The sequence below is a fragment of the Giraffa tippelskirchi genome, chromosome 3 (genome assembly GCF_054371585.1).
Source record: "Giraffa tippelskirchi isolate mGirTip1 chromosome 3, T2T-mGirTip1v1.2.pri, whole genome shotgun sequence".
Classification (NCBI taxonomy): Eukaryota; Metazoa; Chordata; class Mammalia; order Artiodactyla; family Giraffidae; genus Giraffa; species Giraffa tippelskirchi.
In genome coordinates, this window is record NC_137277.1 from 192,444,082 (window position 1) to 192,465,042 (window position 20,961).

Genomic DNA, 20,961 nt, shown 5'->3' on the forward strand with positions numbered 1-20,961 from the left:
GGACGCTGAGAGTGGGGGATTGTTAGAGGGAAGAACAAAATCTGACTCCATGTTGAATGTTTTACTTTAACCTTTGCTTCCTGTTGGTTTGTTTACTACAGGGATTCTGTCCATACGTAATGGCCTGCCTCAGGAAACCCTGCCCCTCTGCCTTTGTTCAGGACCTGACCACCTCTGGATGGCTACAACAGGGAGAAAGTAACACGTCTCCTCCCGAGGCTGGCCATTCCAGGAGACATATGCCAGATTAATGGCCTTTTCACTTTATTTCCTCACCTCCCAGCTCTGTGTTCTATAAAAGACACTGGCATCCAGACCCTGACAAGATGGTTTCTTTGAGATATTAGTCTGCTATCTTCTCAGTCTGCCGGCTTTCCAGGTAAAGTCGTATTCCTTGCCCCAGCACTTTGCCTCTGATTTATTGGCCTGTTGTGAGGCAAGCAGAGCGAGCTTGGACTTGGTAACAATCCCACATGCCTTGCAGTCAAAAAATCAAAACGTAAAATGGAAGCAATATTGTGACAAATTCAATAAAGACTCTGAAAATGGACCATCTCAAAAAGATCTGAAACCAAAAACCAAAAGGAGCTCAGTGGTGTCTGAAATATTTAAAAGGGAGTTAGTGCCCCTCTCACCCGTCCCCCCTGAAGCCACACTGGGCAGTGAGGCCCGTCCATTCAGGACACCCTCTCCGGACCCAGGTGGGTGTGCTCTGACCCCATGCCCACCTGGGTCTCAGGAGGCAGAAGAGACACACCCTAGGGGCTCTCTTCTCTGGTCCAGGGCAGCGTCACACCAGCCACCCTGTCTCCCTGCCCATAATAAATAAGGAGGGCTGTTGGCACCTGGGCGAGTGATGTTTGGGCACCAGGACTGCCTCGTCCTTGTGAGATTTAATGTGAAGACAACACAGAAGGAGAACCAGCCAAGAGGGATCCAGTCAGCGTAAAGCCCTCTTCACAGGGACCCCGTGAGACCCAAGCACTCACTCTGCCCACCCTGCGCCGACTTTTGGGAGCTGGCCTTTGTCATTCTCTGGGCAGGAGGTGGGAAGGACAACCCGGTCTCTCTTCCTTCTCCTGAGACCCAGGTGCGCACCGGGGGCAGCAGCGCCTCCACCTGGGGTCCGGAGAGGGTGTCCTGGATGCACAGGGCCTGACCATTCAGTGAGGCCGGCCCTTGGCCACAGTGCACTGACCTGCGGCAGGGTCTCAGGTTTCCTGGCATCCAGCTCGCCCATCGCCAACCCCAGCTTGGTGTCTTGGGAGCTCCTCACTGGCAGGCACCCAGGAGGTGAAAGCTGCATGCCCAGCGAGAGGGAGGAGTAGCCGGTGGGGCAGGGGCCCAGCATGGAGTGTCCAAGGCCCCTCTGCTACCCCAGGAACACCCGGGCCCACCTGCCATGGCCTTTATCCTCTTCAGTATGTGTCTTTGTGGCTGATGTTGCCAAACACCTTCCTCTGGAAGATAAGGCTCCATGACCGTGGAAGGGGTGGGGGTGAGGAGGTGCTGTAGCCCTAAAGGAAGCTTGAGAACTCACTTCCCTGAGCCCTGAACGTACTGCCTGTTACATCTGTACCAACCGAGGCCGAGATCCAGACAGATTCTCTGTGGAAACACTTTTCACATTCAAGAAAAGGACCAACCGAGGCCAAGATCTGGGCAGGTTCTTTGTGGAAATACGTTTTGTTTTCAACAAGAGAAACAACTGAGGCTGAGATCCAGGCAGATTCTCTGTGGAAACACTTTTCACGTCCAACAAGAGAACCAACTGAGGCCAAGATCTGGGCAGGTTCTCTGTAGAAACAGTTTTTGTTTCCAACAAGAGAACCAACTGAGGCTGAGATCCAGGCAGATTCTCTGTGGAAACACTTTTCTGTCCAACAAGAGAACCAACTGAGGCCAAGATCTGGACAGATTCTCTGTGAAAACACTTTCCACGTCCAACAAGAGAACCCACTAGACCAAGACCTGGGCAGATTCTCTGTGAAAACACTTTTCACGTCCAACAAGAGAACCCACTAGGCCAAGATCTGGGCAGATTCTCTGTGGAAACATGTTTCATGTCCAACAAGAGAGGATTTGTTAACCCACAGCCGAACCCTGAGACGTGGGACGTGCTGTAACTGTGGAAACTGCAGGAAAGGTGTTTGAGAGGCTTCTTCCTGGGTGGCTCCCCTGGGGCCCCCGGAGTTACTGGACCCAGAGGGGTCGCACTCACGCTTCTCTCCCCACTACAGGCCAGACGGTGCCCCCAACCTCACAGCCCCACTCTCCCGCCTCCCTGAGTTCAACAGAAAGCCCCGGTCACGAGGCCAAAGCACAGGCTTCTTGGTGAGCAGAGCAGAGGCCGGTGGGAAGGTGGGTGGAGGCTGAAAGCTTTCAAAGAAGAAAAAGATGCACGTGTGTTCCCGTGTGTGGTGGCCAGATGCTGCAGTAATTGATGTTTCCTACACATTTATGGGTGGGTTTTAGTTCCTTTTTTTCCTAAGTGTCTTTTTTTTCTTAAACAGCTGCATATTATGAGACAATTTTTGCAATCAATCACGAGAACTTGCAAAATAATATCTTTTTTTTTTCTTTCGCTAAAATGTTGCAGTTTTCTATGGCCACAGAGGAACAGCCTCCTACTTTTGAATATTCATTTAATCGGCTGCGCTGGGTCTTAGTTGTGGCACACAGGGTCTTCAGTTGCGGTATGTGGGATCCAGTGCCCTGACCAGGGATTGAATGCTGCCCCCCTGTGTTGGGAGCTCAGAGTCTTAGCCTCTGGACCAGCAGTGAATGCTGCAACCTCCTACTTAAAAAAGATTGTTTATTTACTTTTGGCTGTGCTGGTCTTCTCTGCATGCGGGCAGAGAAGAGGTTGTAGGGAGTGGGGGCTGTGCTCTCGTTTCTGTGCTGAGCTTCTCGCTGTGCTGGCTGCTCTGGTTGGGAAGCACGGGCTCCAGGCCCTTGGGCTGCAGTAGTTGTGCCCGGGCTTAGTTGCTCCATGGTGCGTGGGGTCTTCCCAGATCAGGGATGGAACTCGTGTCTCCTGCATTGGCAGGTGGATTTTTAACCACTGCACCACCAAGGAAGTCATTCCCCTCCCCCCTTCCTGCCAACATCCCACTTTAAAAAAAGACTAAAAATAATCTGTTTAGTAAGTTTTCAGGAGTCTGAGCTCTGAGGTCAGCGTCTGTGGTGTTATTCTCCTAAAGGCTTCAGATACTGGTTGGGCTCATGAGTCTGGCGACCAGCGCAGATCTGGTGGCTGAAGACAGGCTTGACCCCTGGAGCTCTGCCCTCACCTACTCACCCAGGGTCCCTGAGTCCTGGCAGCCAAGCAGAGCAGCGCGCAGGCCCAGCTGGTACAGCTGTGGCACCGCTGCAATCAGGGTGGAGCGTGCCGCAGAGACACCTGCTGTCCTGTGTGCCCGTGCAGGGCAGTCACGGTGTCAGGTGAGGCCTGGCTGCTGTCTTGGGGACAGGATGGGACCTCAGACAGCTCACATCCCCACCTCAACCCCCCGACTCCACTTCAGATCGTGGCTTGTGGCTGCTGGCAGCTCCCTGGGCTGGGAGGGTGTGTAAAGCACCAGCCCCCTTGCTCAAGGTCAGCTGAGACCCCAAGCTCTGGGGTCACACACCATCCCTGCCACCATCCAGGTCGTCCTACATCTGTGAGGGAGGGCCTGTGCGGGGCTGTGGGTGATGGGGATTTGGGGGTGTTGTGGGCTGGCCTAGGAGCCAGCTTTTTGAGGAGAGGGGAGGGGATGGAGAAACTTTGACCTGATCAGCCTTCCAGGGGATTCCAGGCCCAGCTCTGGTGGGAGGTGCAGGTGAGAAGCCCCTGCAAATTTCTGGGTCCCCAGTTGAAGCCCCTTTGCCTGCACCACCCCTAACTCTCCCTCTCGTGGCCCCTGCCTAAAGCCACAGAAGATGGGGAGTCTATACGCTTCCCTTCCTGTAGGGAAACCAGGCCACAAATGTGTTCCTTTAAGAAAGCATGAAAGAAACGAGAAAATAATAGTGGGTGGTTATTACTGACACGGTTCATGTTGAGACGCTTCAGAAGCCTGGCACAGGGAGGGAACTGAGGGCCGTTGCCCCCAGTCCTGGAGTTTGCACCCTCTGCCTCCCGTCCCGCGGACCACTCTCCCCTTGGTGTCTTCTGGTGACCGGGCGGACTTCAGCCTCCTGAACACATCCTGGAAGGACCAGGCCAGGGCAGAGGGCATTCACAGAGGGGAGGGTGTGGTCGACTCTTTAGAACGCCATTGCCTCCACTCTGTGTCGGAGCTCAGTTCTGGGTCTAAGCAGGCGTGGCTTCCTGATGCGGTCCCCACCTTCACTCACCGGGGGGCCTTTGTGTCCACCTTGTCCCCTCGTGCAGCCTGGTCACCCCTGGGACCCGTGTGTGCGTATCTGCTCTGCTCATAGCACACCCCGGGGTCCATCAGACTTCACTCATACAAGGGAGGTGTAAGGATGAACTATTCCATAGTTAAGAATTTCAAGGTCGCGACAGCGTTGACCAGAGCATGTGGACACATGTACGAGGCCCGTGCATAGAGAAGCCGCTGTGTGGGCTTCGAGGGCCCTCCGTGTGGGGGTGGGATGGGGGCCGGACAGGGACTTCCTGCACACGTGGCCCTAGGCTCTGTTCTCGGCAGGGCGGACGACTGTTGGCACTGCCTGTCTGTGGAGGGGCTCTGGGGCTGCCCCGCTCAGCAGGAACGGCAGTAGTGGGAAGAGAGGGCGCCCTCCCTTAGCACCCCTGAGCTCATACCCACTCATCAGGGCAGCCAAGTGCCTAAACGGCCCTTTCTTTGTCTAGCTCTGAAGACCTAGAAGGTGTGGGGGCTGAAGGACATGCAGAAAACAAAATTCTGTAAAGCAATTATCCTTCAATTAAAAAATAAGAAAAGATTGAAGAAAAAAAAACAAAGAACAGCAAAGGTGGGGCTTGCATCCTCAGCCAGCCTCTGCCAGATTCTCCCTGTGCTCATGCATCAGACCAAAATGCTGCTGCCTCCACCGTGTGTCACAGATGAGAACAGAGACACAGAGAGGCTGAGCATCTTGCCCCAGGTCACACAGCTGCTGAGGGCAGGGCTGAGAACTGGACCCCTGTGGTCGAACCTGGAGTCCAGATGCTGTGATGACCCTGAGGGAGCGGCAAAGACCAGATGGCCCAGGCTGAGGGAGGCACACACACACGCACACACACCATGCATGAAGCCTTCACCTTTGAGGCCACAGAAAACAGAGGAAACCAGAGGGCAACCAGGAGAGGCCAAAGGAGGGTCAAGTTCTATAAGGAGGAGAGGCCACACTTCCCAGGAGGCCGGGGAATTCCCTTCCTTGATGAGTCTGTCTCAAACCCTAGATTCCTCTCCCTGGACCCAGGAACTGACTGTCCAGTGCCTAACTGTGCTGGCTCCAGAATTATGCCTTCCCAGGGGTTCAGCTACCACTGGACCCCACTGCTCTCAGTAATAAGGGGAGAATGCATACATAGTCTGGGCTTCAGATTTGTTTGGAGACAAAATTTATTAGAAGAGGAGTACAAAAAACCACGAAGGCAATTGGCATGAACATCTCCGGAACACTTAAGAAACCCTCTGCTGTTTATCTACCTCCTCTCCTGTCATGAAAGTGGAAGGTCTATTTAATCAACTAATTCTGTGCTTATCACACTCTTTCTTTAAAATATTTATTTATGTATTTATTTATTTGGCTGTGCTGTGTCTTAGTTGCAGCATGTGGGAGCTAGTTCCCCAATCAGATATTGAACATGGGTCTCTGCATTGGAGTCTCGGCCACTGGACCACCTGGGAAGTCTCTCCTCATACTCTTGGGGACAGTAACGGGTCATAGACCTCCTCTGAGGCCCCCTTAGAGCTGAGGCATGGGGTGGCTGCAGTAATCCTCCTGTGGCTAAGATGTGGTTTGTTGGTCATGACTCACTCACACTCCCCGCACACATAGGGCTTCTCCCCTGTGTGTGTCCTCTGGTGTCTGATGAGATTGGACTTCAAACTGAAGCTTCGCCCACACTCCCCGCAAACATAGGGCTTCTCCCCTGTGTGTGTCCTCTGGTGTGACATGAGATTGGACTTCTGACTGAAGCTTCGCCCACACTCCCTGCACATATAGGGCTTCTCCCCTGTGTGTGTCCTCTGGTGTCTGATGAGGACTGACTTCCGACTGAAACTTCGCCCACACTCCCCGCACACATAGGGCTTCTCCCCTGTGTGTGTCCTCTGGTGTGTGATGAGATTGGACTTCCGACTGAAGCTTCGCCCACACTCCCCACAAACACAGGGCTTCTCTCCTGTGTGTGTCCTCTCATGTGTGATGAGACTTGACCTATCCTTGGAGACTTGCCCACACTCTCCGTACTTGACTCTCATAATCCCTGAGACCCCTGCCCCCAAGAATAATTTGCCTGTGTCCTCTGGATTCAGTTTCTGGCTTGTGCTGGGCTCTTCTGTCATTCTCTCATGCACCCCAGAACCCCCCATTTGCCCTCTGGGTGAGTAGGAAGAGGCCCTTGAAATCCTCTTCAGCCTTATGCTTTTCAGCAAAGGTTGGGGCCTGTCCTTGGCCTCACGACCCTCAGGTTTGTCACTCGGGCTGTGTGGATCGGAATATCGCTGCTGCTGATTTTGATTGCCTGGGCAGGGATCCTCTGCTTGGAGGTGGTCTCTTTCAGATGGTCTCAGGAGTGTCTGAGAGGGGTGATTGCGTTGGACGTGTTGGCTGAGGAATTTCTGACTGGAGAAGGCCAGAGAGCAGGAGGCACATGGGTGGATCTTGGGCTTCAGTTCTGCTGAAAGAGGAAGCTTTTGGTCAGGTAGCTGGTTTGTCATGGGAAGGCCTGCCCACTAATCAGCTAAGTGTTGACAGCGCACGATTTGTCTCCCATCAAGTGAGTCTTTACAGTCCACTTTTCCATTCCATTCTTGTTCACTACATCTACAGAAATCCAGGAAGCCTGTGTCAAGGGCCTTTTCTACATATCACCCAGACTAGGGACCTTCCCGCAGCATCAGAGGCAGCGTCTCTCCTGATAGAGGTGGATCTGCAGGGACCTTTCCCTGCGTGTAAGTATCTGAAAAGTCATGTCACCGTGGTCACAGGTATTTTACCCTACTGAGCGATAAGACTTGATGACTTAGGTGGAATCTTCCTGAGCGGCTCCCTGTGAGGAGAAAGGGTCTATTAAGTTAGGGGTGCCTGGCCTGGAGCTCCCTGCATATGGGAGGGAGCACAGGGGGTGGTTAGAGCAGGTGTGAGTAAAGCTGACTTTGTGGCTCCTGGTTCAAAGAGCAGCCTTTGTGCCGATCTCTGCAGGAAGTGGGTTTCAGAATGGACGAGACCGAGTGGCCCAGGTCCCACTGACTACAGGTCTCTGGCTCCTGCTGCCCCAACTGGTTCACAAATTGCTCCTCTCTCAGTTTTCCATAAATCAGAAAATAAAGGCATGTCCTTTCTCAAGCCTCACCAGTATTCATACCTCATTTATTTCATTCAGTCTTAGTCCATTTAACATGCACTAGGAAGTCCTGTTTAAGAATACATCTCCGGCCAGACTCCTCACACCCTCACTCCCGTGCACCTTCAGCCAGCCCACTCTCCCCTCGTGTCTGGCAATGAACTGACCTCTGAGGGGACTCCCCGCTGCTGTCTCTTCCCCAAAATGAACCAAAGCATCGTCACAGAACAGAGAACATGCCGCTTGCAGCTGAAAGCCTCACGGTTGTTCTGTGTCACCCAGGAAGACCCCCGGGGCCTGCACGTGGACACGGGCCCTGAGGCTTCCGGTCCAGCCTCCTTCCTCTCCCTCTGTGCTTCCTCCTGCGACCACCGGCATGGCCTCTCGTCCCGGCCCTGGGGCTGCGGCACTGGCTGCTCCCCTGCCTGGAATCGTTTCCCAGGGGTGTTATCTCTGCAGAGACCCTGCCCCACCATCCTGCGCCACACCCCACCCTCTGCTCAGGCTGATCCGAGGCAGTTTTCCTGCGCTGTTTTCCTCAGAGCACCAGCCCCTGTCTGGTATGAAGCCCGTGCTGCCCCAGGGCAGTGGTTCTGTCTGTTTCGGTGGGTGGAGCCCTGTCTGGCTTAGAGTATGAGCTCACATGACCACAAACTGAAACAGGGACTGAATGCAAATCACTGTACACGTGTCGCTTAGAAATGGGAGGAAATGAGGAAGAAACAGGGAAAGGTGAGAGGGCGGGTCGGTGCTGGGAAACTTGCAGTTTGCTTCTGAGCCTTTCAGCAGAAGGTGATGTGACATAGTTTTTGCATAAAATTTGGAAAATTAGAACTAACATTTTTAATATAAAAATCTTTCCTAACAGTCATATGAAATGAATCAAATTCTGAGGCATTTTAATGATGACTTGACTGACTTTAGACTGGACTGTACTCTGCTTCGGAATCGGACCAGGGAGGCTCCCCAGGATGGGCTGGGGTGCTGGAAGAGGGGTTGCGCTCACCTCTCCCGGCCGCGAGCTCGCTCTTCCCCCTGCTGTCCCGCTTGATGCCGAGGTCCTGGCCATACTCGTCCCCGTACCAGACCAGCAGCTCACAGCCCGGCCTGACCACCTGGCAGGTTCGGTAGAAGATCTGCCCATGATACTGGAAGGCCACCAGGTTCTGCTCCTCGTCATCCCTGGCACAGTTCACGTACCTGGGGTCGAGGCCGGGAAAGGGAAAGAAACCTCAGGTGATGACTGCCCTCCACTGTCGGACCATGCCCAGCTCCTTGCCTTCAGGCTCTGAGGCCGCCGTGGCTCCGACCACCCCTCATGGGGACCTTCTGTTCACACCTTCGACCAGGCCGTGTGAATTCCCATTTCCAGATCCTGTTTCTGGTCCTCTTCTTGGCTGCTTTTCTCTCCTTACCTAATTAGCCGTTTTATAGAGCCCAGTTCCAGACACGTCTCCACCTGGACTGCCCCTGAGGCTGGTGACCTCCAGCTCCCCTAAACTCCGAATTAAGTTCTCTTTCATTCCACAGGACTTGGTGCTCCTCTGCTAGCACACACCCCTCAGCACTCACCCCAGCCTGCCTTCTCCCCCAAGGTTTTCCTCCAATCTCCCCACGTGTATCCAGGGCCCTATTTACTTGCCCACCCCCTTCCATGGAAACTTGGAGAGTGCTCTGACTTAGCTTGAGACCCAGAACAGTAATAGTTTATTCACTTTCTGCCTGCCCTGATGAAAGGAGAGGCCTTCAGAGAATGGCCATGCTCATGGCCATCCTGCCCCCCATTCCTTCCCACACCTCAGGGCTCACTTCTCACTGGAACCGAGCCTGGGGAGGTTGTTGCCCACATGGACTCAAGGTCTCCCGTGTTAGGTTATCCTGGCTCTGTGCAGTTCAAAGATAGAAAAATTAAGGTTACTGTTCCTAAAATCAATTGGCTAATGTCTGTCTGCAGTATGTTCTCCAAAAGGACATGGGTTGTGTGATCTGCTTCAGTAATGAAGTTCACTGTCTAAACTGAAACATTAAGTGCTTGGTAAGTGTCAATTAAGTGAGTTAAAGTGTTCCTAGTGAATCTAGACTCCTAAAGTTGTTTTCAAGTCCCCCAGTTTTGTTCAGCATATAGACTTGTATTTTGAGGGCACATGCTATATTTTTATTTCCTTCTTTCTAATGTCTTTTGAAATGAAAAAGCATGATATGGAGGGAAAAGAGGAAAGAAGATGTGAAAGCTATTGAGGGAGACAGGTTGAGAAGGAAAGGGGTGTGGGCTTGAGGGAGGAGGGACATCTACAAACTGCAGACTCACTGCACTCACCTCATCCAGTTGGCCAAAGAGGTGTCCTTTCCATCCACATACTCATAGCAGCTTCTCCCTTTGGTGATCTGAGTGTCAGAAAAAGAGTTACAAGCTTTCTTCTCTTATTTTTTTTGGTAGGAAGTAATAGAAGGACTATTCCTCTCTGCTGTCATTGTTGCTCTTCAGCCTGCATGGATTCAACTGCCAGTCGGACCACACGATAAGCTCCTTATTCATCATTCCAAGTCTGAGTCTCTTGGTTCATTGAAGGCAAGGGCTCCACAAGGGAGGAGTCACCTCTGTGTATCTGGACCACTGTCTCCCACCTCTCCTCTGACCTTTAGATGGAAGTCCTATGTGCCTGTACACTGTGCTCCCACCTTTCCTCTGACCTTTATACAGAAGTCCTGTGTGCCTGTACCACTGTGGTCCCACCTCTCCTCTGACCTTTAGATGGAAGTCCTGTGTGCCTGTACCACTGTGCCCCAACTCTCCTCTGACCTTTATACAGAAGTCCTGAGTGCCTATACCACTGTGGTTCCACCTTCCTCTGACCTTTAGATGGAAGTCCTGTGTTCCTGCCCTTCATGCCCAGTGCACACAGTACACAGGGCTGCCTGTGTCATTGCCGATCGTGTCATCACCATCTGCATCCTCCCAGGTAGACAAGAAGTACCCCCCACCACCACCACCACACACAAGGGATTAGAGGCCAGAGGACAGGGAAACAGGGGTATTTCTCACCAGCCAGGAGTATCCACTGTTGGTGGCCTCTTCATCGTCTGTGATCTGGCCCTCGTAGGGGCCAAAGTGCAGGCCCATCAGCAGATCGGACGCCTCGTTCCACACTCCAAGCCCAGCTTCAGGGATGCCCGACAGTCTGATACTCAACCCAGGCGGCAGAGTGAGGGCTGCGCGGTTGGCATGCCCCTTTTCCACTGCACAGTCCTTTACAAAGGTTGGGGGCCCGTGGGCAGCACAGCTGTCGATGAAGAAGTTCTGACACTCCTCACAATCTGGAGGCAAGAGCAACAGGGATGAGGGGAGGTATAGTGATGTTGCTGGTCGTAAAGACCTTCAGAAAGAACTGGGGCACTCACGGCATTTGGCCTGGACCCTGTACCCCAAGTCATAGAGGAAGGGGATGATTGGGGGACCAAACGGTGAGGTGAGGTTATTGGACCAAGGCCTCGTAACCCCTTCTCCGTGAGTGGGGCAGCAGGGTCACTCACAGAGGTAGTCGTCATCCTGGGGCTCGCTGACCTCTTGGTACACATGGCCCTTTCTTTCTCGTAGGCTGTACCTCTTCACTCCAATCTCCTTCCTTCTGAGTTCTAAGATGGAGAACAGAAGCTAAGCAAGGCTGGTGGGGTCTGGAGAGTTAGTCCCTGTTTTATCGGAAAGTGTGAGATCTCCTACCTGTCCATCTATACACTTTGTTAAAACTTGTTTACATGTATTTTTCAAACTTTTACTTTTGTCATTTTATGTTTCAATGTTACATTATTTATTTATTGGCCATGATGCATGGCTTGTGGGATCTTAGTTCCCCGACCAGGAATGGAACCCCCGCCTCCTGCAGTGGAAGCCTGGAGTCTGAACCACTTAACCGCCAGGAAGTCCCTTCTCTATACTTTGTTTCTTCTCCCTTTAACTACTGGTTCAGGAGGCTGAGGCTCCACACTGAACACAGATGCCAGGTTCAGTGATAGTGTCCTGCACTTCCTGTAAGTAGGTTTAACTTCCCAACATTCTTAATTAGGAAATAGTTCACTGACACATCTACTCAGAAAATATATGTTAAGGGCACATGACTCATAAGGCATTGAGCAGAGGTCTGGGCATAAACACTAACAAAGCGTGGTCCCTATCATCACAGCTGGATTTATTGAACTACTTTTAGTTCAAAAAAGTGTCAGCACTTTTGCATTTAATGTAATGCTTTCTAACACTATATGAGTTATGTATCCTTATCTTCACTTTACGGATGAGCAATCAGGACCTCAGAAAATGTATAAGATTTCCCCAAGGCCCCATTGCTAACTTCATGTCTCAGATCTGCTGCTGTGTCGCTTCAGTCGTGTCTGACTCTGTGCGACCCCATAGACGGCAGCCCACCAGGCTCCCCCGTCCCTGGGATTCTCCAGGCAAGAACACTGGAGTGGGTTGCCACTTCCTTCTCCAATGCATGAAAGTGAAAAGTAAAAGTGAAGTCGCTCAGTCGTGTCTGACTCTTCGCGACCCCATGGACTGCAGCCTACCAGGCTCTTCTGTCCATGGGATTTTCCAGGCAAGAGTACTGGAGTGGGGTGCCATTGCCTTCTCCAGATCAGTCCATCTTAAACCCAAGCCTACCCAAAGTCCATGACACACACCTAGGCCATACTTATTAGCTTTTCTACAGGGATTAGAGGAACTCCCCAAATTTTCTCTTACCGACTTTTTGTCTGGGGTGCTGTCCAGGGGTCCTTGCTTTTCTGGGAGGGGGCACCGGTTTCTGAGCCTGCTTGGAGCCACTTGTCTTCAGCAATTTTGCTGCTCCTGGCAATTCCTTCAAACTAGATTCCTTACTTAATGGTGCCCTGGACATTCCCTTCCAGGTGAGTAAAAGACAACATGCATTTCTTTAGTTCTTTAGGACTTTATGAAGTGTTGTCACATGCATGACTTTAGTTAATACTTTGACAATTCTTGGAAATACCTGGGGGGGGGTCTGAACACTGGAGTGTAAAATAAGGACCTAAGTGGGTAGTGAATCAAAACTAGAATTCATATCTTAAGGTTCTTTCCCTTCAACTTTCTGCATAAAAGTGAGAGCAAGGCAGGGAGAATAGCTGGAGGTCAGGGAAAGAAGAGGGTAAGGGCTCATAGAGAAATCCGGGGGTTTTCTATTTATTAGTGGACCTTTGATGGATGAGGAAGTATGGAAAATTACAGAGGGGACAAAACACATCTGGAAAATAAGGTGACAAAGCAGTGAGATTGAGAAGAGAAAAGACAATCGGCAGAAACACATTTAGACAATAAAGAAAATGAGCTGAAAGTTGCAGGTTGCTGTGTCCTAGAGACAATGTTTGGAATTAAAGTAGCTGGCCTCATCAGTTCTGCTTGAACAAGGCTGTATGACTAGCTGGTTCTCCTCAGTTTCCTGATCCGTAAATTGGTATACATGCTAATTCTTAATGTTACAGTGGACATGAAATTTAATAACATTTCAACAAATCGTTGTGTGAGCCATTTAGTACAGTGTGAATGTGAGCGTACATCCGTGCCATCAATTTACCCCTTCAACTGCCTCTATATTTGAAGTCTAGCTCACTGATACTATCTTTATCATTCTTTGACCTTCTTAATCCTAGATGAATGTTTAAATGTGGAGTCACTCATTCACAAAACATTCAGGGGGCCCTCGGGGGCTTTGAGCTGGGTCTAGACTTCTGAGAATTAATGGGTATGGGCTAGGCTCTCAAAGCTCACAACACAGGGCAGGCTAAACAAATGATTCCAAACATGAGAGTTTCCTAATCAGAGCTCAGGGGCAGGACTTGTTACTTCCTCCTGCAAGAATGAGCATTTGAAGTGATGCCCAGATGATGAGTTTCTACTCAAAAGTGGGTAACCTATGTGAAGCCCTTCAGTTATTTTCTTATTTGTTGCTTTTCAGTCATAAACCAGAGGCGTGTCAGGGTTGCGAGTTGCTTCCTCTTATTGGAGTGGGAGGCTCAGAGGTAGGGATCCTGTCGCCTTCATCATCTTGGACCGTCCACTCTACAAACTGCCCAGCATGTCCTTAAGCTTCTTCATCCTGGACCGTCCACTCTACAAACTGCCCAGCATGTCCTTAAGCTTCCCTTAGTCGATGTCTTAGCATATCCCTCCCTAGCACAGCACAAAATAACTGAGATTGAAAACATCTCTCAGATGAATGATATAAAGATGTATGAATAAACTCCATAAAACTATGGAAGTTTTAATCATTTTGTAAGGAGTTTAGAAAAAGTGCTTTGGATTAGATTGCACTACCAGTGATACTGTGATCTCAGGCATATAATCAATCATTTTTTTTACCTCAGTTTTGTGGTCTATAATGGTGATAACTATATACCTACTTATAGGTACTGTAGGATTGTTTTAAGGTTTAAGTAAGTTTATTCACATAAAATGCTTAAAGTCTGAAATATTGGGAAAATAAAGTAACAATAGAACAGCCTACTGTTGTTGCTGTTCTTACTAACTATAAAGATGGTGATGATACCAGACACGGTGCTAAAGACTCAGGACAGGAAGGCAACTGGCTCCAGGAGCTCTGTGTTCTCTCCTGTCCTCACCTGTGACTGAGTTCATGAGAAGGATATTTTGGCAACAGGATTTGGGAAATACTCACCTTCTGGTGTTTACTGTGCCCCACTCTGAAGGCCACTGAAGAAGGTTTCCCTAAAAAATGATGAGAATCAGTGTTTTGGTTGGTAAATGTTTCCAAACACTGGGCATTCTAATTAAGGACACATAATTCTGAGCCAGAGAGTGACAAGGACAAGGATTACCAAAGGAGGAATGGAAAATGATTTCTGTATCATCAACTCCTATGCTTCCACTGGGAGCATTACATAATTTTCTTAAAATTAAAAAAAAATATGAAACTTCATCTGTGCCTCATCTGATATCCATAAAGTATCTAATAAATTTGCTAGCCTTTCATGACAAACATACCCAACAAAGTAGAAATAGAAGGAAGTGACTGCAATATAATAAAGGTCATATATGAAAAGTCTACCTCTAACATCATAGTCATCAGTGAAAAGCTGAAAACTTCTCTAAGATTCAGAAAAAAAGGCAAGGATGCCCATTCTCAACATTTATATTCACTATAATGTTAGAAGTCCTAGCCAGGGCATTAGGTTAGAAAAGGAAAAAAAGGCTTACATTTGGAAAGAAAGAAGTAAAATTATGTCTGTTCACAGAGGACATGATTTTATGTACAGAAAAATCTTTAAAATTCCACACACAAAAAAAACCTGCACAGAAAGTTGCATGGTACAAAATCAACATTCAAATATCTTTCCATGCATGAACAATGACCATTCCAAAAAGGAAAATAAGAAAACAATCCTATTTATTTTTTATTTTTTTAAAACTATATTCAAGATCTAAATTTAAATTTTAAAAAATATATTTATTTTTATTTATTTATTTGTGCCAGGTCTTTGTTGCGGCATGTGGGATCTAGTTCCCTGACCAGGGACTGAACCCAAGTCTTCTGCATTGGGAGTGTGGAGTCTTAGCCTCTGGACCACCAGAGAAGTCCCAATAATCTTATTTATAATAGCATCAAAAAGAATGAAATAATTGGGAGTGAACTTAAGGAGATGAAAGACTTATACATTGAAAACTACAAAGTATTGCTGAAAGGAATCTGACACAAATAAATAGAAAGGCATCTCATGTTTATGGATTTGGAGAGTTAGTATTATTAAGCTGTTCATACTACCCAAAGCAATTTAAAGATTCAATGCAATTCCTATTAAAATCCCAATGGAATTTTTTTCTGATATAGAAAATCCATCCTACAGTTAATACCAAATCTCAGAGGACCCCAAATAGGCAAAACAATCTTAGAAAGAACAGCAAAGCTGGAGGCCTCTGATTTCAGAACATATTACAAAAGTACAGGAACCAAAAGAGTGTAGTTTTGGCATAAAGTGTGTGCTTAGTCGCTCAGTCGTGTTGACTCTTTGTGACCTTTTGGACTGTAGTCCACCAGGCTCCTCTGTCCAGGGGATTTCTCAGGCAAGAATACTGGACTGGGTTGCCATTTCCTTCTCCAGGGGCTCTTCTTAACCCATGGATTGAACCTGTACCTCCTGTGTCTCCTGCATTGAAGGAAGATTCTTCACCTGCTGAGCCACTGAGGAAGCCCGTTGGCATAAAGACAGACATGTCAATCAATGGAACAGAATAGACAGCCAGAAATAAACAGAAATACACTCTTGGATACATGGTCTAATGATCTTCATCAAGGGCGTCAAGACAACAGGGAAAGTTTAATCCCTATAACGAATGGTGCTGGGGAACAAAATATCCATATGCAAAATAACAAACATCTTACATCATGAAGAAAAATCAACTCAGAATGGATTAAAGACCTAAATGCGAGACTTGATAAGACTCTTAGAGGAAAACAAAGGTGAAGCTTCATGACACTGAATCAGCAATGATTTCTTAGATATGGTACCAAGTGCACAAGTATTAGTAACAAAGTAAAAATAGACAAATGAGATTACAGTAATCTTAAAACCTCTGTGCAGCAAAAGGACACAGTGAACAGAGTGAAAAGGATGGTAGAAAATATTTGTAAAATATGTATCTGATAAGGGGTTAATAAGCATTCACCAATATGAAGCCTACCTATAAGTCAGGAAGAGAACCTGATTGACCACGATGGCACCCTGATATCAAACTTCCATGCTCCATCATTGTAAGAAAACAAATTTCTGTGATTTAAGGCATGCAGTTTGTTTTGTTATGGCAGTCTGAGCTGACTAACACAGTGGGAGAAGGAATTCAATAGACATTTCTCCAAAGAAGATACACAAATGGCCAACAAACATATGAAAAGATGCTCAATATTACTAATCAATAGGGAAATACAAATTGAAACCGTCTGTGATGGGCAATATGAATAAGAAGACAATAGCAAGTTTGGTAAGGATATGGAGGAATTGGAACCCTTATACACTATTGTTGGAAATGTAAAATGTTGCAATCTTCATAGAAAACAGTATGGAGTTTCCTCAGAAAATTAGAAATGCTGTATGATCTAGCAATTGCACTCAAGAGTGTATTTCCATAAAAAATTGAAAGCAAGATCTTGAATAAATAGTGTGGACATCTATGCATCATTGCAGCATTATTCCCAGTTGGCAAGATGTGGAAGCAATCTAAATGTTCATTGGTGGATAAACAAAGATTATATGTAAGATATATCTTACATTTGTTATATACACATGGACACAATGGAATGTTTTTAAGCCTTAAAAAAGAATTCTGTCATATGCTACATCAGGGGTGGGCCTTGATGATATGCTAAGTGAAATGAACCAATCCAAAACAGACAAATATTGCCTAATTCCACTTCTATGAGGTATCTAAATTAATCAAATCCATGGAAACAGAAAATATAATCATGGTTTTCAAGGGCTATGAGGAGGAAGGATTAGAGAATTGTTCCTCAGTGGGTTAGGGCTTCAGTCAAGCAAGATGGAAAAGTTCTACAGATTTGTTGTACAGCAATGTGTATATATAGCCCTGGTGGCTCAGAGGTAAAGAATCTGCCTGCAATGCAGAAGATGCAACAGACGCAGGTTCGATCCCTGGGTTGGGAAGATCACTTGGAGCAGGAAATGGCAACCCACTCCAGTATTCTTGCCTGGAGAATCCCATGGACAGAGGAGCCTGGCAGGCTACAGTCCATGGGTATGCAAAGAGTTGGACACGATGGAGCGATTAACACTATGGCCACTAACACTAATGCGTACATAATTAGCAAGAGTGTACCATACACTCAGAAATTGTTAAGAAGGTAAATAAAGATGTGCAGAGGTATGGTGAACCGTGGCGTATGTATTCCCTATGAAGAATCTCTCATCATGTCAAAACCTTTGCAGACAACCAAATGTTTGGTTTTCATGTCCCTTTCACTAGTTTTATTTTTTTTCTAGTTTAAATTTAATGACTTTGGTATTAACTATACACATACTAGTAAGTGCTAAGACTTAAAATCTTCTGGTTCAGTTGTGACTCCAGACAGGATCCAGAGAGGAGTTCTAAAATCTCTTCTCTGGGTTTTATGGAGACTTTCTTTACCCTCCTATGTTAGCCTCTTAAGGCACTGTGTCCACTAGTTTTAATAACCTAAGGGAACAGAAGGACTTCCCTGGTGGCACAGTGAATGAGAATCTGCCTGTTGATGCAGAGGACACAGTGTCAAAAACTACTGAGCCTGCATGTGCTCTGCGATGAGAAGCCACTCACTGCAACCAGAGAAAGCCTGTGCACAGCCACGAAGATCCAGTGCAGCCAAAACTAAATAAACAATTTTTAAAAATCTGGGAGAGCAGAAGTTCATAGATGGAGAATTATAGAACTATCTAAATTGTTTTCTCCAGTCTAGCAAGATTAACTCTTCTACACTGTCTGAGCAGCAGAAGAGGAAGTGAGCTGCTCACTTTTATTTTATAATGAGTGCGCTTCATTTTATTTACCTGATGCTGTCTCTGGTCAGTGAAATGTGGGAAAGATCAGGGAGAATAAACAGTTCTCTCAAACCCTTTCCCAGAATTAAAACAAAGAATTAGTTTCACCTTAGGGTAAGAAGATCATGTGTTGTTGTTTTATATACATACATAAATAATGTATCTTGACATAATATATTAATCATTTCCTCTTCTAAGAGATTTAATCCAATAACCAATTAGGAGATTAGTATTAAATCTCTTTGGTGAATTTATTTCTAAGTTTTCTTTAACTGCCTTTCATTAAGAATGTTTAGCAAAAATAATTCTATTTAAAAAGAATGATAAATTTTAAACATAAAACTTTTGAGACTTACACTGGAAAACCTATACATTCATCTTCACTCAGGCTTATGTCAATTTTCGGCCACAACTACTTTGGAATGCTGAAAACTATGTTTTCTTTGCTAATGGCTGAGATGTAGTTGAGACCTAAGTGCAGGCTGGTTTCAGGAAGACACCGCTAAATCCTCCTGGCCCCTCACCTTGCTGCCTTGGTGTCCATTCTTCATCAGAATCCTCAGTGTCATCTATCTGGGGTTTGATGACCTGCCTGCGGTGATGCATGAAAGCTGGTCGAGTGGCTCTGAAACCTGGAAAGAAGCAAAATATTTGTTATAAGAAGGAGGAACAAAGCACAGAAGCAATGGAAAGTGTCACAAAGTCAGGGAAATTAGTAGGATGGGCTGGGAGAATCTAGAACAAGGCAAGAGGTGAGCTCTGCACTGCAGGGTCAACTTCCCTTTGGTACAAAACAATAAAAATTTCCTCCAGGTTAGTCTCCACACAAAAGGCAACTGTGAGCAAATGAAGCCACCTAAGAGAGGGCCAAGTGAGCACTGAGGGTGAAGACCTGTTTCATGTTTCCCAGGCTCACAGGCACCCAGCACTTCCTGTTACCTATAGCAATCAGCGTTTCGTAGTTCCTTTTCACATTCCTATATCGGATTTTTTCCCATTCTCCCATCTCTTCCCATTGTTCCTTGGAGAAGTATACAGAGATGTCTTTGAAAGCATCTTTGGCCTAAGGAAAATAATAGATTTCATCAGTGATTTACTAATATAAGTCAGACCTTAGAGCTGGGCCTTCTCCTCCACCTTTTATGCAGGGAGTAGCCTGAAGCTACTGGATGGTCTCTGTGAGGCAGGGATGAAGACTTTCCTTCCCGACTGTGTCCTGCTTAACTGAACAAACACTGAGCATTTTCCTAACTCTCCCTGGACACTGAGCAGTTGACGATGCTAGTGTCCTGTTTTGTCCCACTCCACCCCACCATCGCAGACAAGACCAGGCATTCCCATCCTGTGTACGCTCACAGAGAAGTTCACTCAGCTGCCCGGGCAAGCAGTCTGTGGTCCCTCAGGGACCAGCGCTGTGTCCTTCCTATAGAGCTGGCTTAGAGCCCAGCTTTGCAGTCTCTGCCTCTCACCGTGGGCTTCCACTCTGTTCTCCCGGCATCTCCCTCAGTGCTCTCCTCTGGAGACCTGTTCGGCCTCATGGCCATTGGAGTGCTCAAGGCCAAGGTGCCTGTGGAAGAAGAAGGTGCTGAGATAGCCCAGACCACTGTCCAGAGCCTGGTCTGTCTTCCTTGGGTGGAGTGTCCAGGGCAGGAAGGTGAGGGGAGAGTCGGGGTGAGGGTATTGGTGGGATGGATGGACCCTGACCAGCTATGACAGACCAGCCTGATGTGAACTAGATTTGGTTTCTATGGTTCCCCTGCAGTTCAGCCCCTCCGAGGAAAGGCTCTGGGAGGGACGTGTCTGTGGGTGACGGAGGGAGTCCTGAGGAGACCTGGAAGCTCCTAACTGCTGGACTGGGGTCAGGCTGAAATCAGGGCTCTGTTTCAGTGCAGGAGAGGGAATATTTCTCCAAGAAGGGTTCTGAGGACCTCCGCCTGGGGACTCAGAAAAATCTGGGCATAACGTGGGTTCTACGTCTAAGGGACGGGTCACTTGGCTTGAGGAGAGCTGGGTCACACGGGCTGAAGGAACTGGGATCTTCAGACAGAGGGGACTGGGGATCTTTTGGCTGATGTAGAATGCGCAGGGTGGGAGAACTTGGGATCTTTGAGGCTGAGGAAATCGGGTTTTTTTTTTTATTAAGGCGCTTTAGGTCTCCTACAGGCAGGACAGTTGGGATCTTGAGGACGAAGAGTTTTAAGAGCTCCCAGGCTGAGGTATTCAGGGTCTCTGAGGTTAAGGAAATTTGGTCTCTCTGCGGTGCTATTTTTAGGGTGCCTCAGGCTGAGGGGAACTGGGGTTACTCTAGGTATTTGAGGGTCGCAGCACTAGGGGATTCGGTGTTTCTGCGGGTGAAGGGACTTGTAGTCCCCGAAGCTGACAAGAGGCAAGCTTCCTTCAGATTAGGACTCAGATTCCTCAAAGCTGACGGGATTTGGGGCCTCCCACCCTGGAATTTGAAGCCGTCAGGCTAAAGGTTTATGAGGTTTGTTCAGGGTGTGTTCCCGACAGTCTCCCCGCTGTCCTGCGGCGCTGCCCAACCCGGCCTGGGGCGCGCTAGTAGCTAGCGAAGTCCACTTCTCCCGCGCTGAGGCGAAGTGAAGGGCGAGCAGCCGGCCTGTACCCTGTCAGGCACGAGCGACCAATCGGCGTTGCGACCGAGGCAGTCTGGCCAATAGGCGCCTGGAGGGTGCGGAGCACGATGGAGGCCCCGCCCAACAGCTCAGGGATTGGCTGCTCTGGGGGCGTGTCTGTCAAGAAGCCTCCAGCGCGCAGGCGCATCTTGGTCGTTTTCTTTGCTTGTTTTCAGGCAAGGCCTCTTACGCCTGGATCCTCAAGTGGGCGGGTTGTCCTCAGGCTCGATGTTTCCTTCCAGCGCCCTCAACTGGAATCTCGGCTCCCCCAGACTGTAGTCATGCTCCCGG

The 20,961-nt window shown here is 48.3% G+C and overlaps 1 protein-coding gene and 1 pseudogene across 6 annotated transcripts; both read right to left on the reverse strand.

The window, feature by feature from the left end:
* Positions 1 to 5,519: 5,519 nt before the first annotated feature.
* Positions 5,520 to 20,759, reverse strand: LOC145540543 (histone-lysine N-methyltransferase PRDM7-like). Of its 6 annotated transcripts, none has more exons than XM_081575108.1 (11): positions 20,661 to 20,759; positions 19,507 to 19,604; positions 18,977 to 19,100; positions 18,562 to 18,669; positions 14,170 to 14,219; positions 12,222 to 12,378; positions 11,018 to 11,119; positions 10,530 to 10,801; positions 9,804 to 9,871; positions 8,493 to 8,686; positions 5,520 to 6,817 (listed from the first exon to the last, which is right to left on the reverse strand). In XM_081575108.1, exons 2-11 carry the CDS (start codon positions 19,579 to 19,581, stop codon positions 5,952 to 5,954), a joined length of 2,016 nt encoding a protein of 671 aa, XP_081431234.1. In that variant the 5' UTR covers positions 19,582 to 19,604; positions 20,661 to 20,759; the 3' UTR covers positions 5,520 to 5,951. The 6 variants fall into 6 exon arrangements, with proteins under 6 accessions (XP_081431234.1, XP_081431232.1, XP_081431231.1 ...); XM_081575106.1 differs by having other exon boundaries at positions 5,520 to 6,820; positions 20,661 to 20,706; XM_081575105.1 differs by having other exon boundaries at positions 5,520 to 6,820; positions 20,579 to 20,706.
* On the reverse strand, positions 17,575 to 17,706 carry LOC145544025 (small nucleolar RNA SNORA26; annotated as a pseudogene).
* Positions 20,760 to 20,961: the final 202 nt, after the last annotated feature.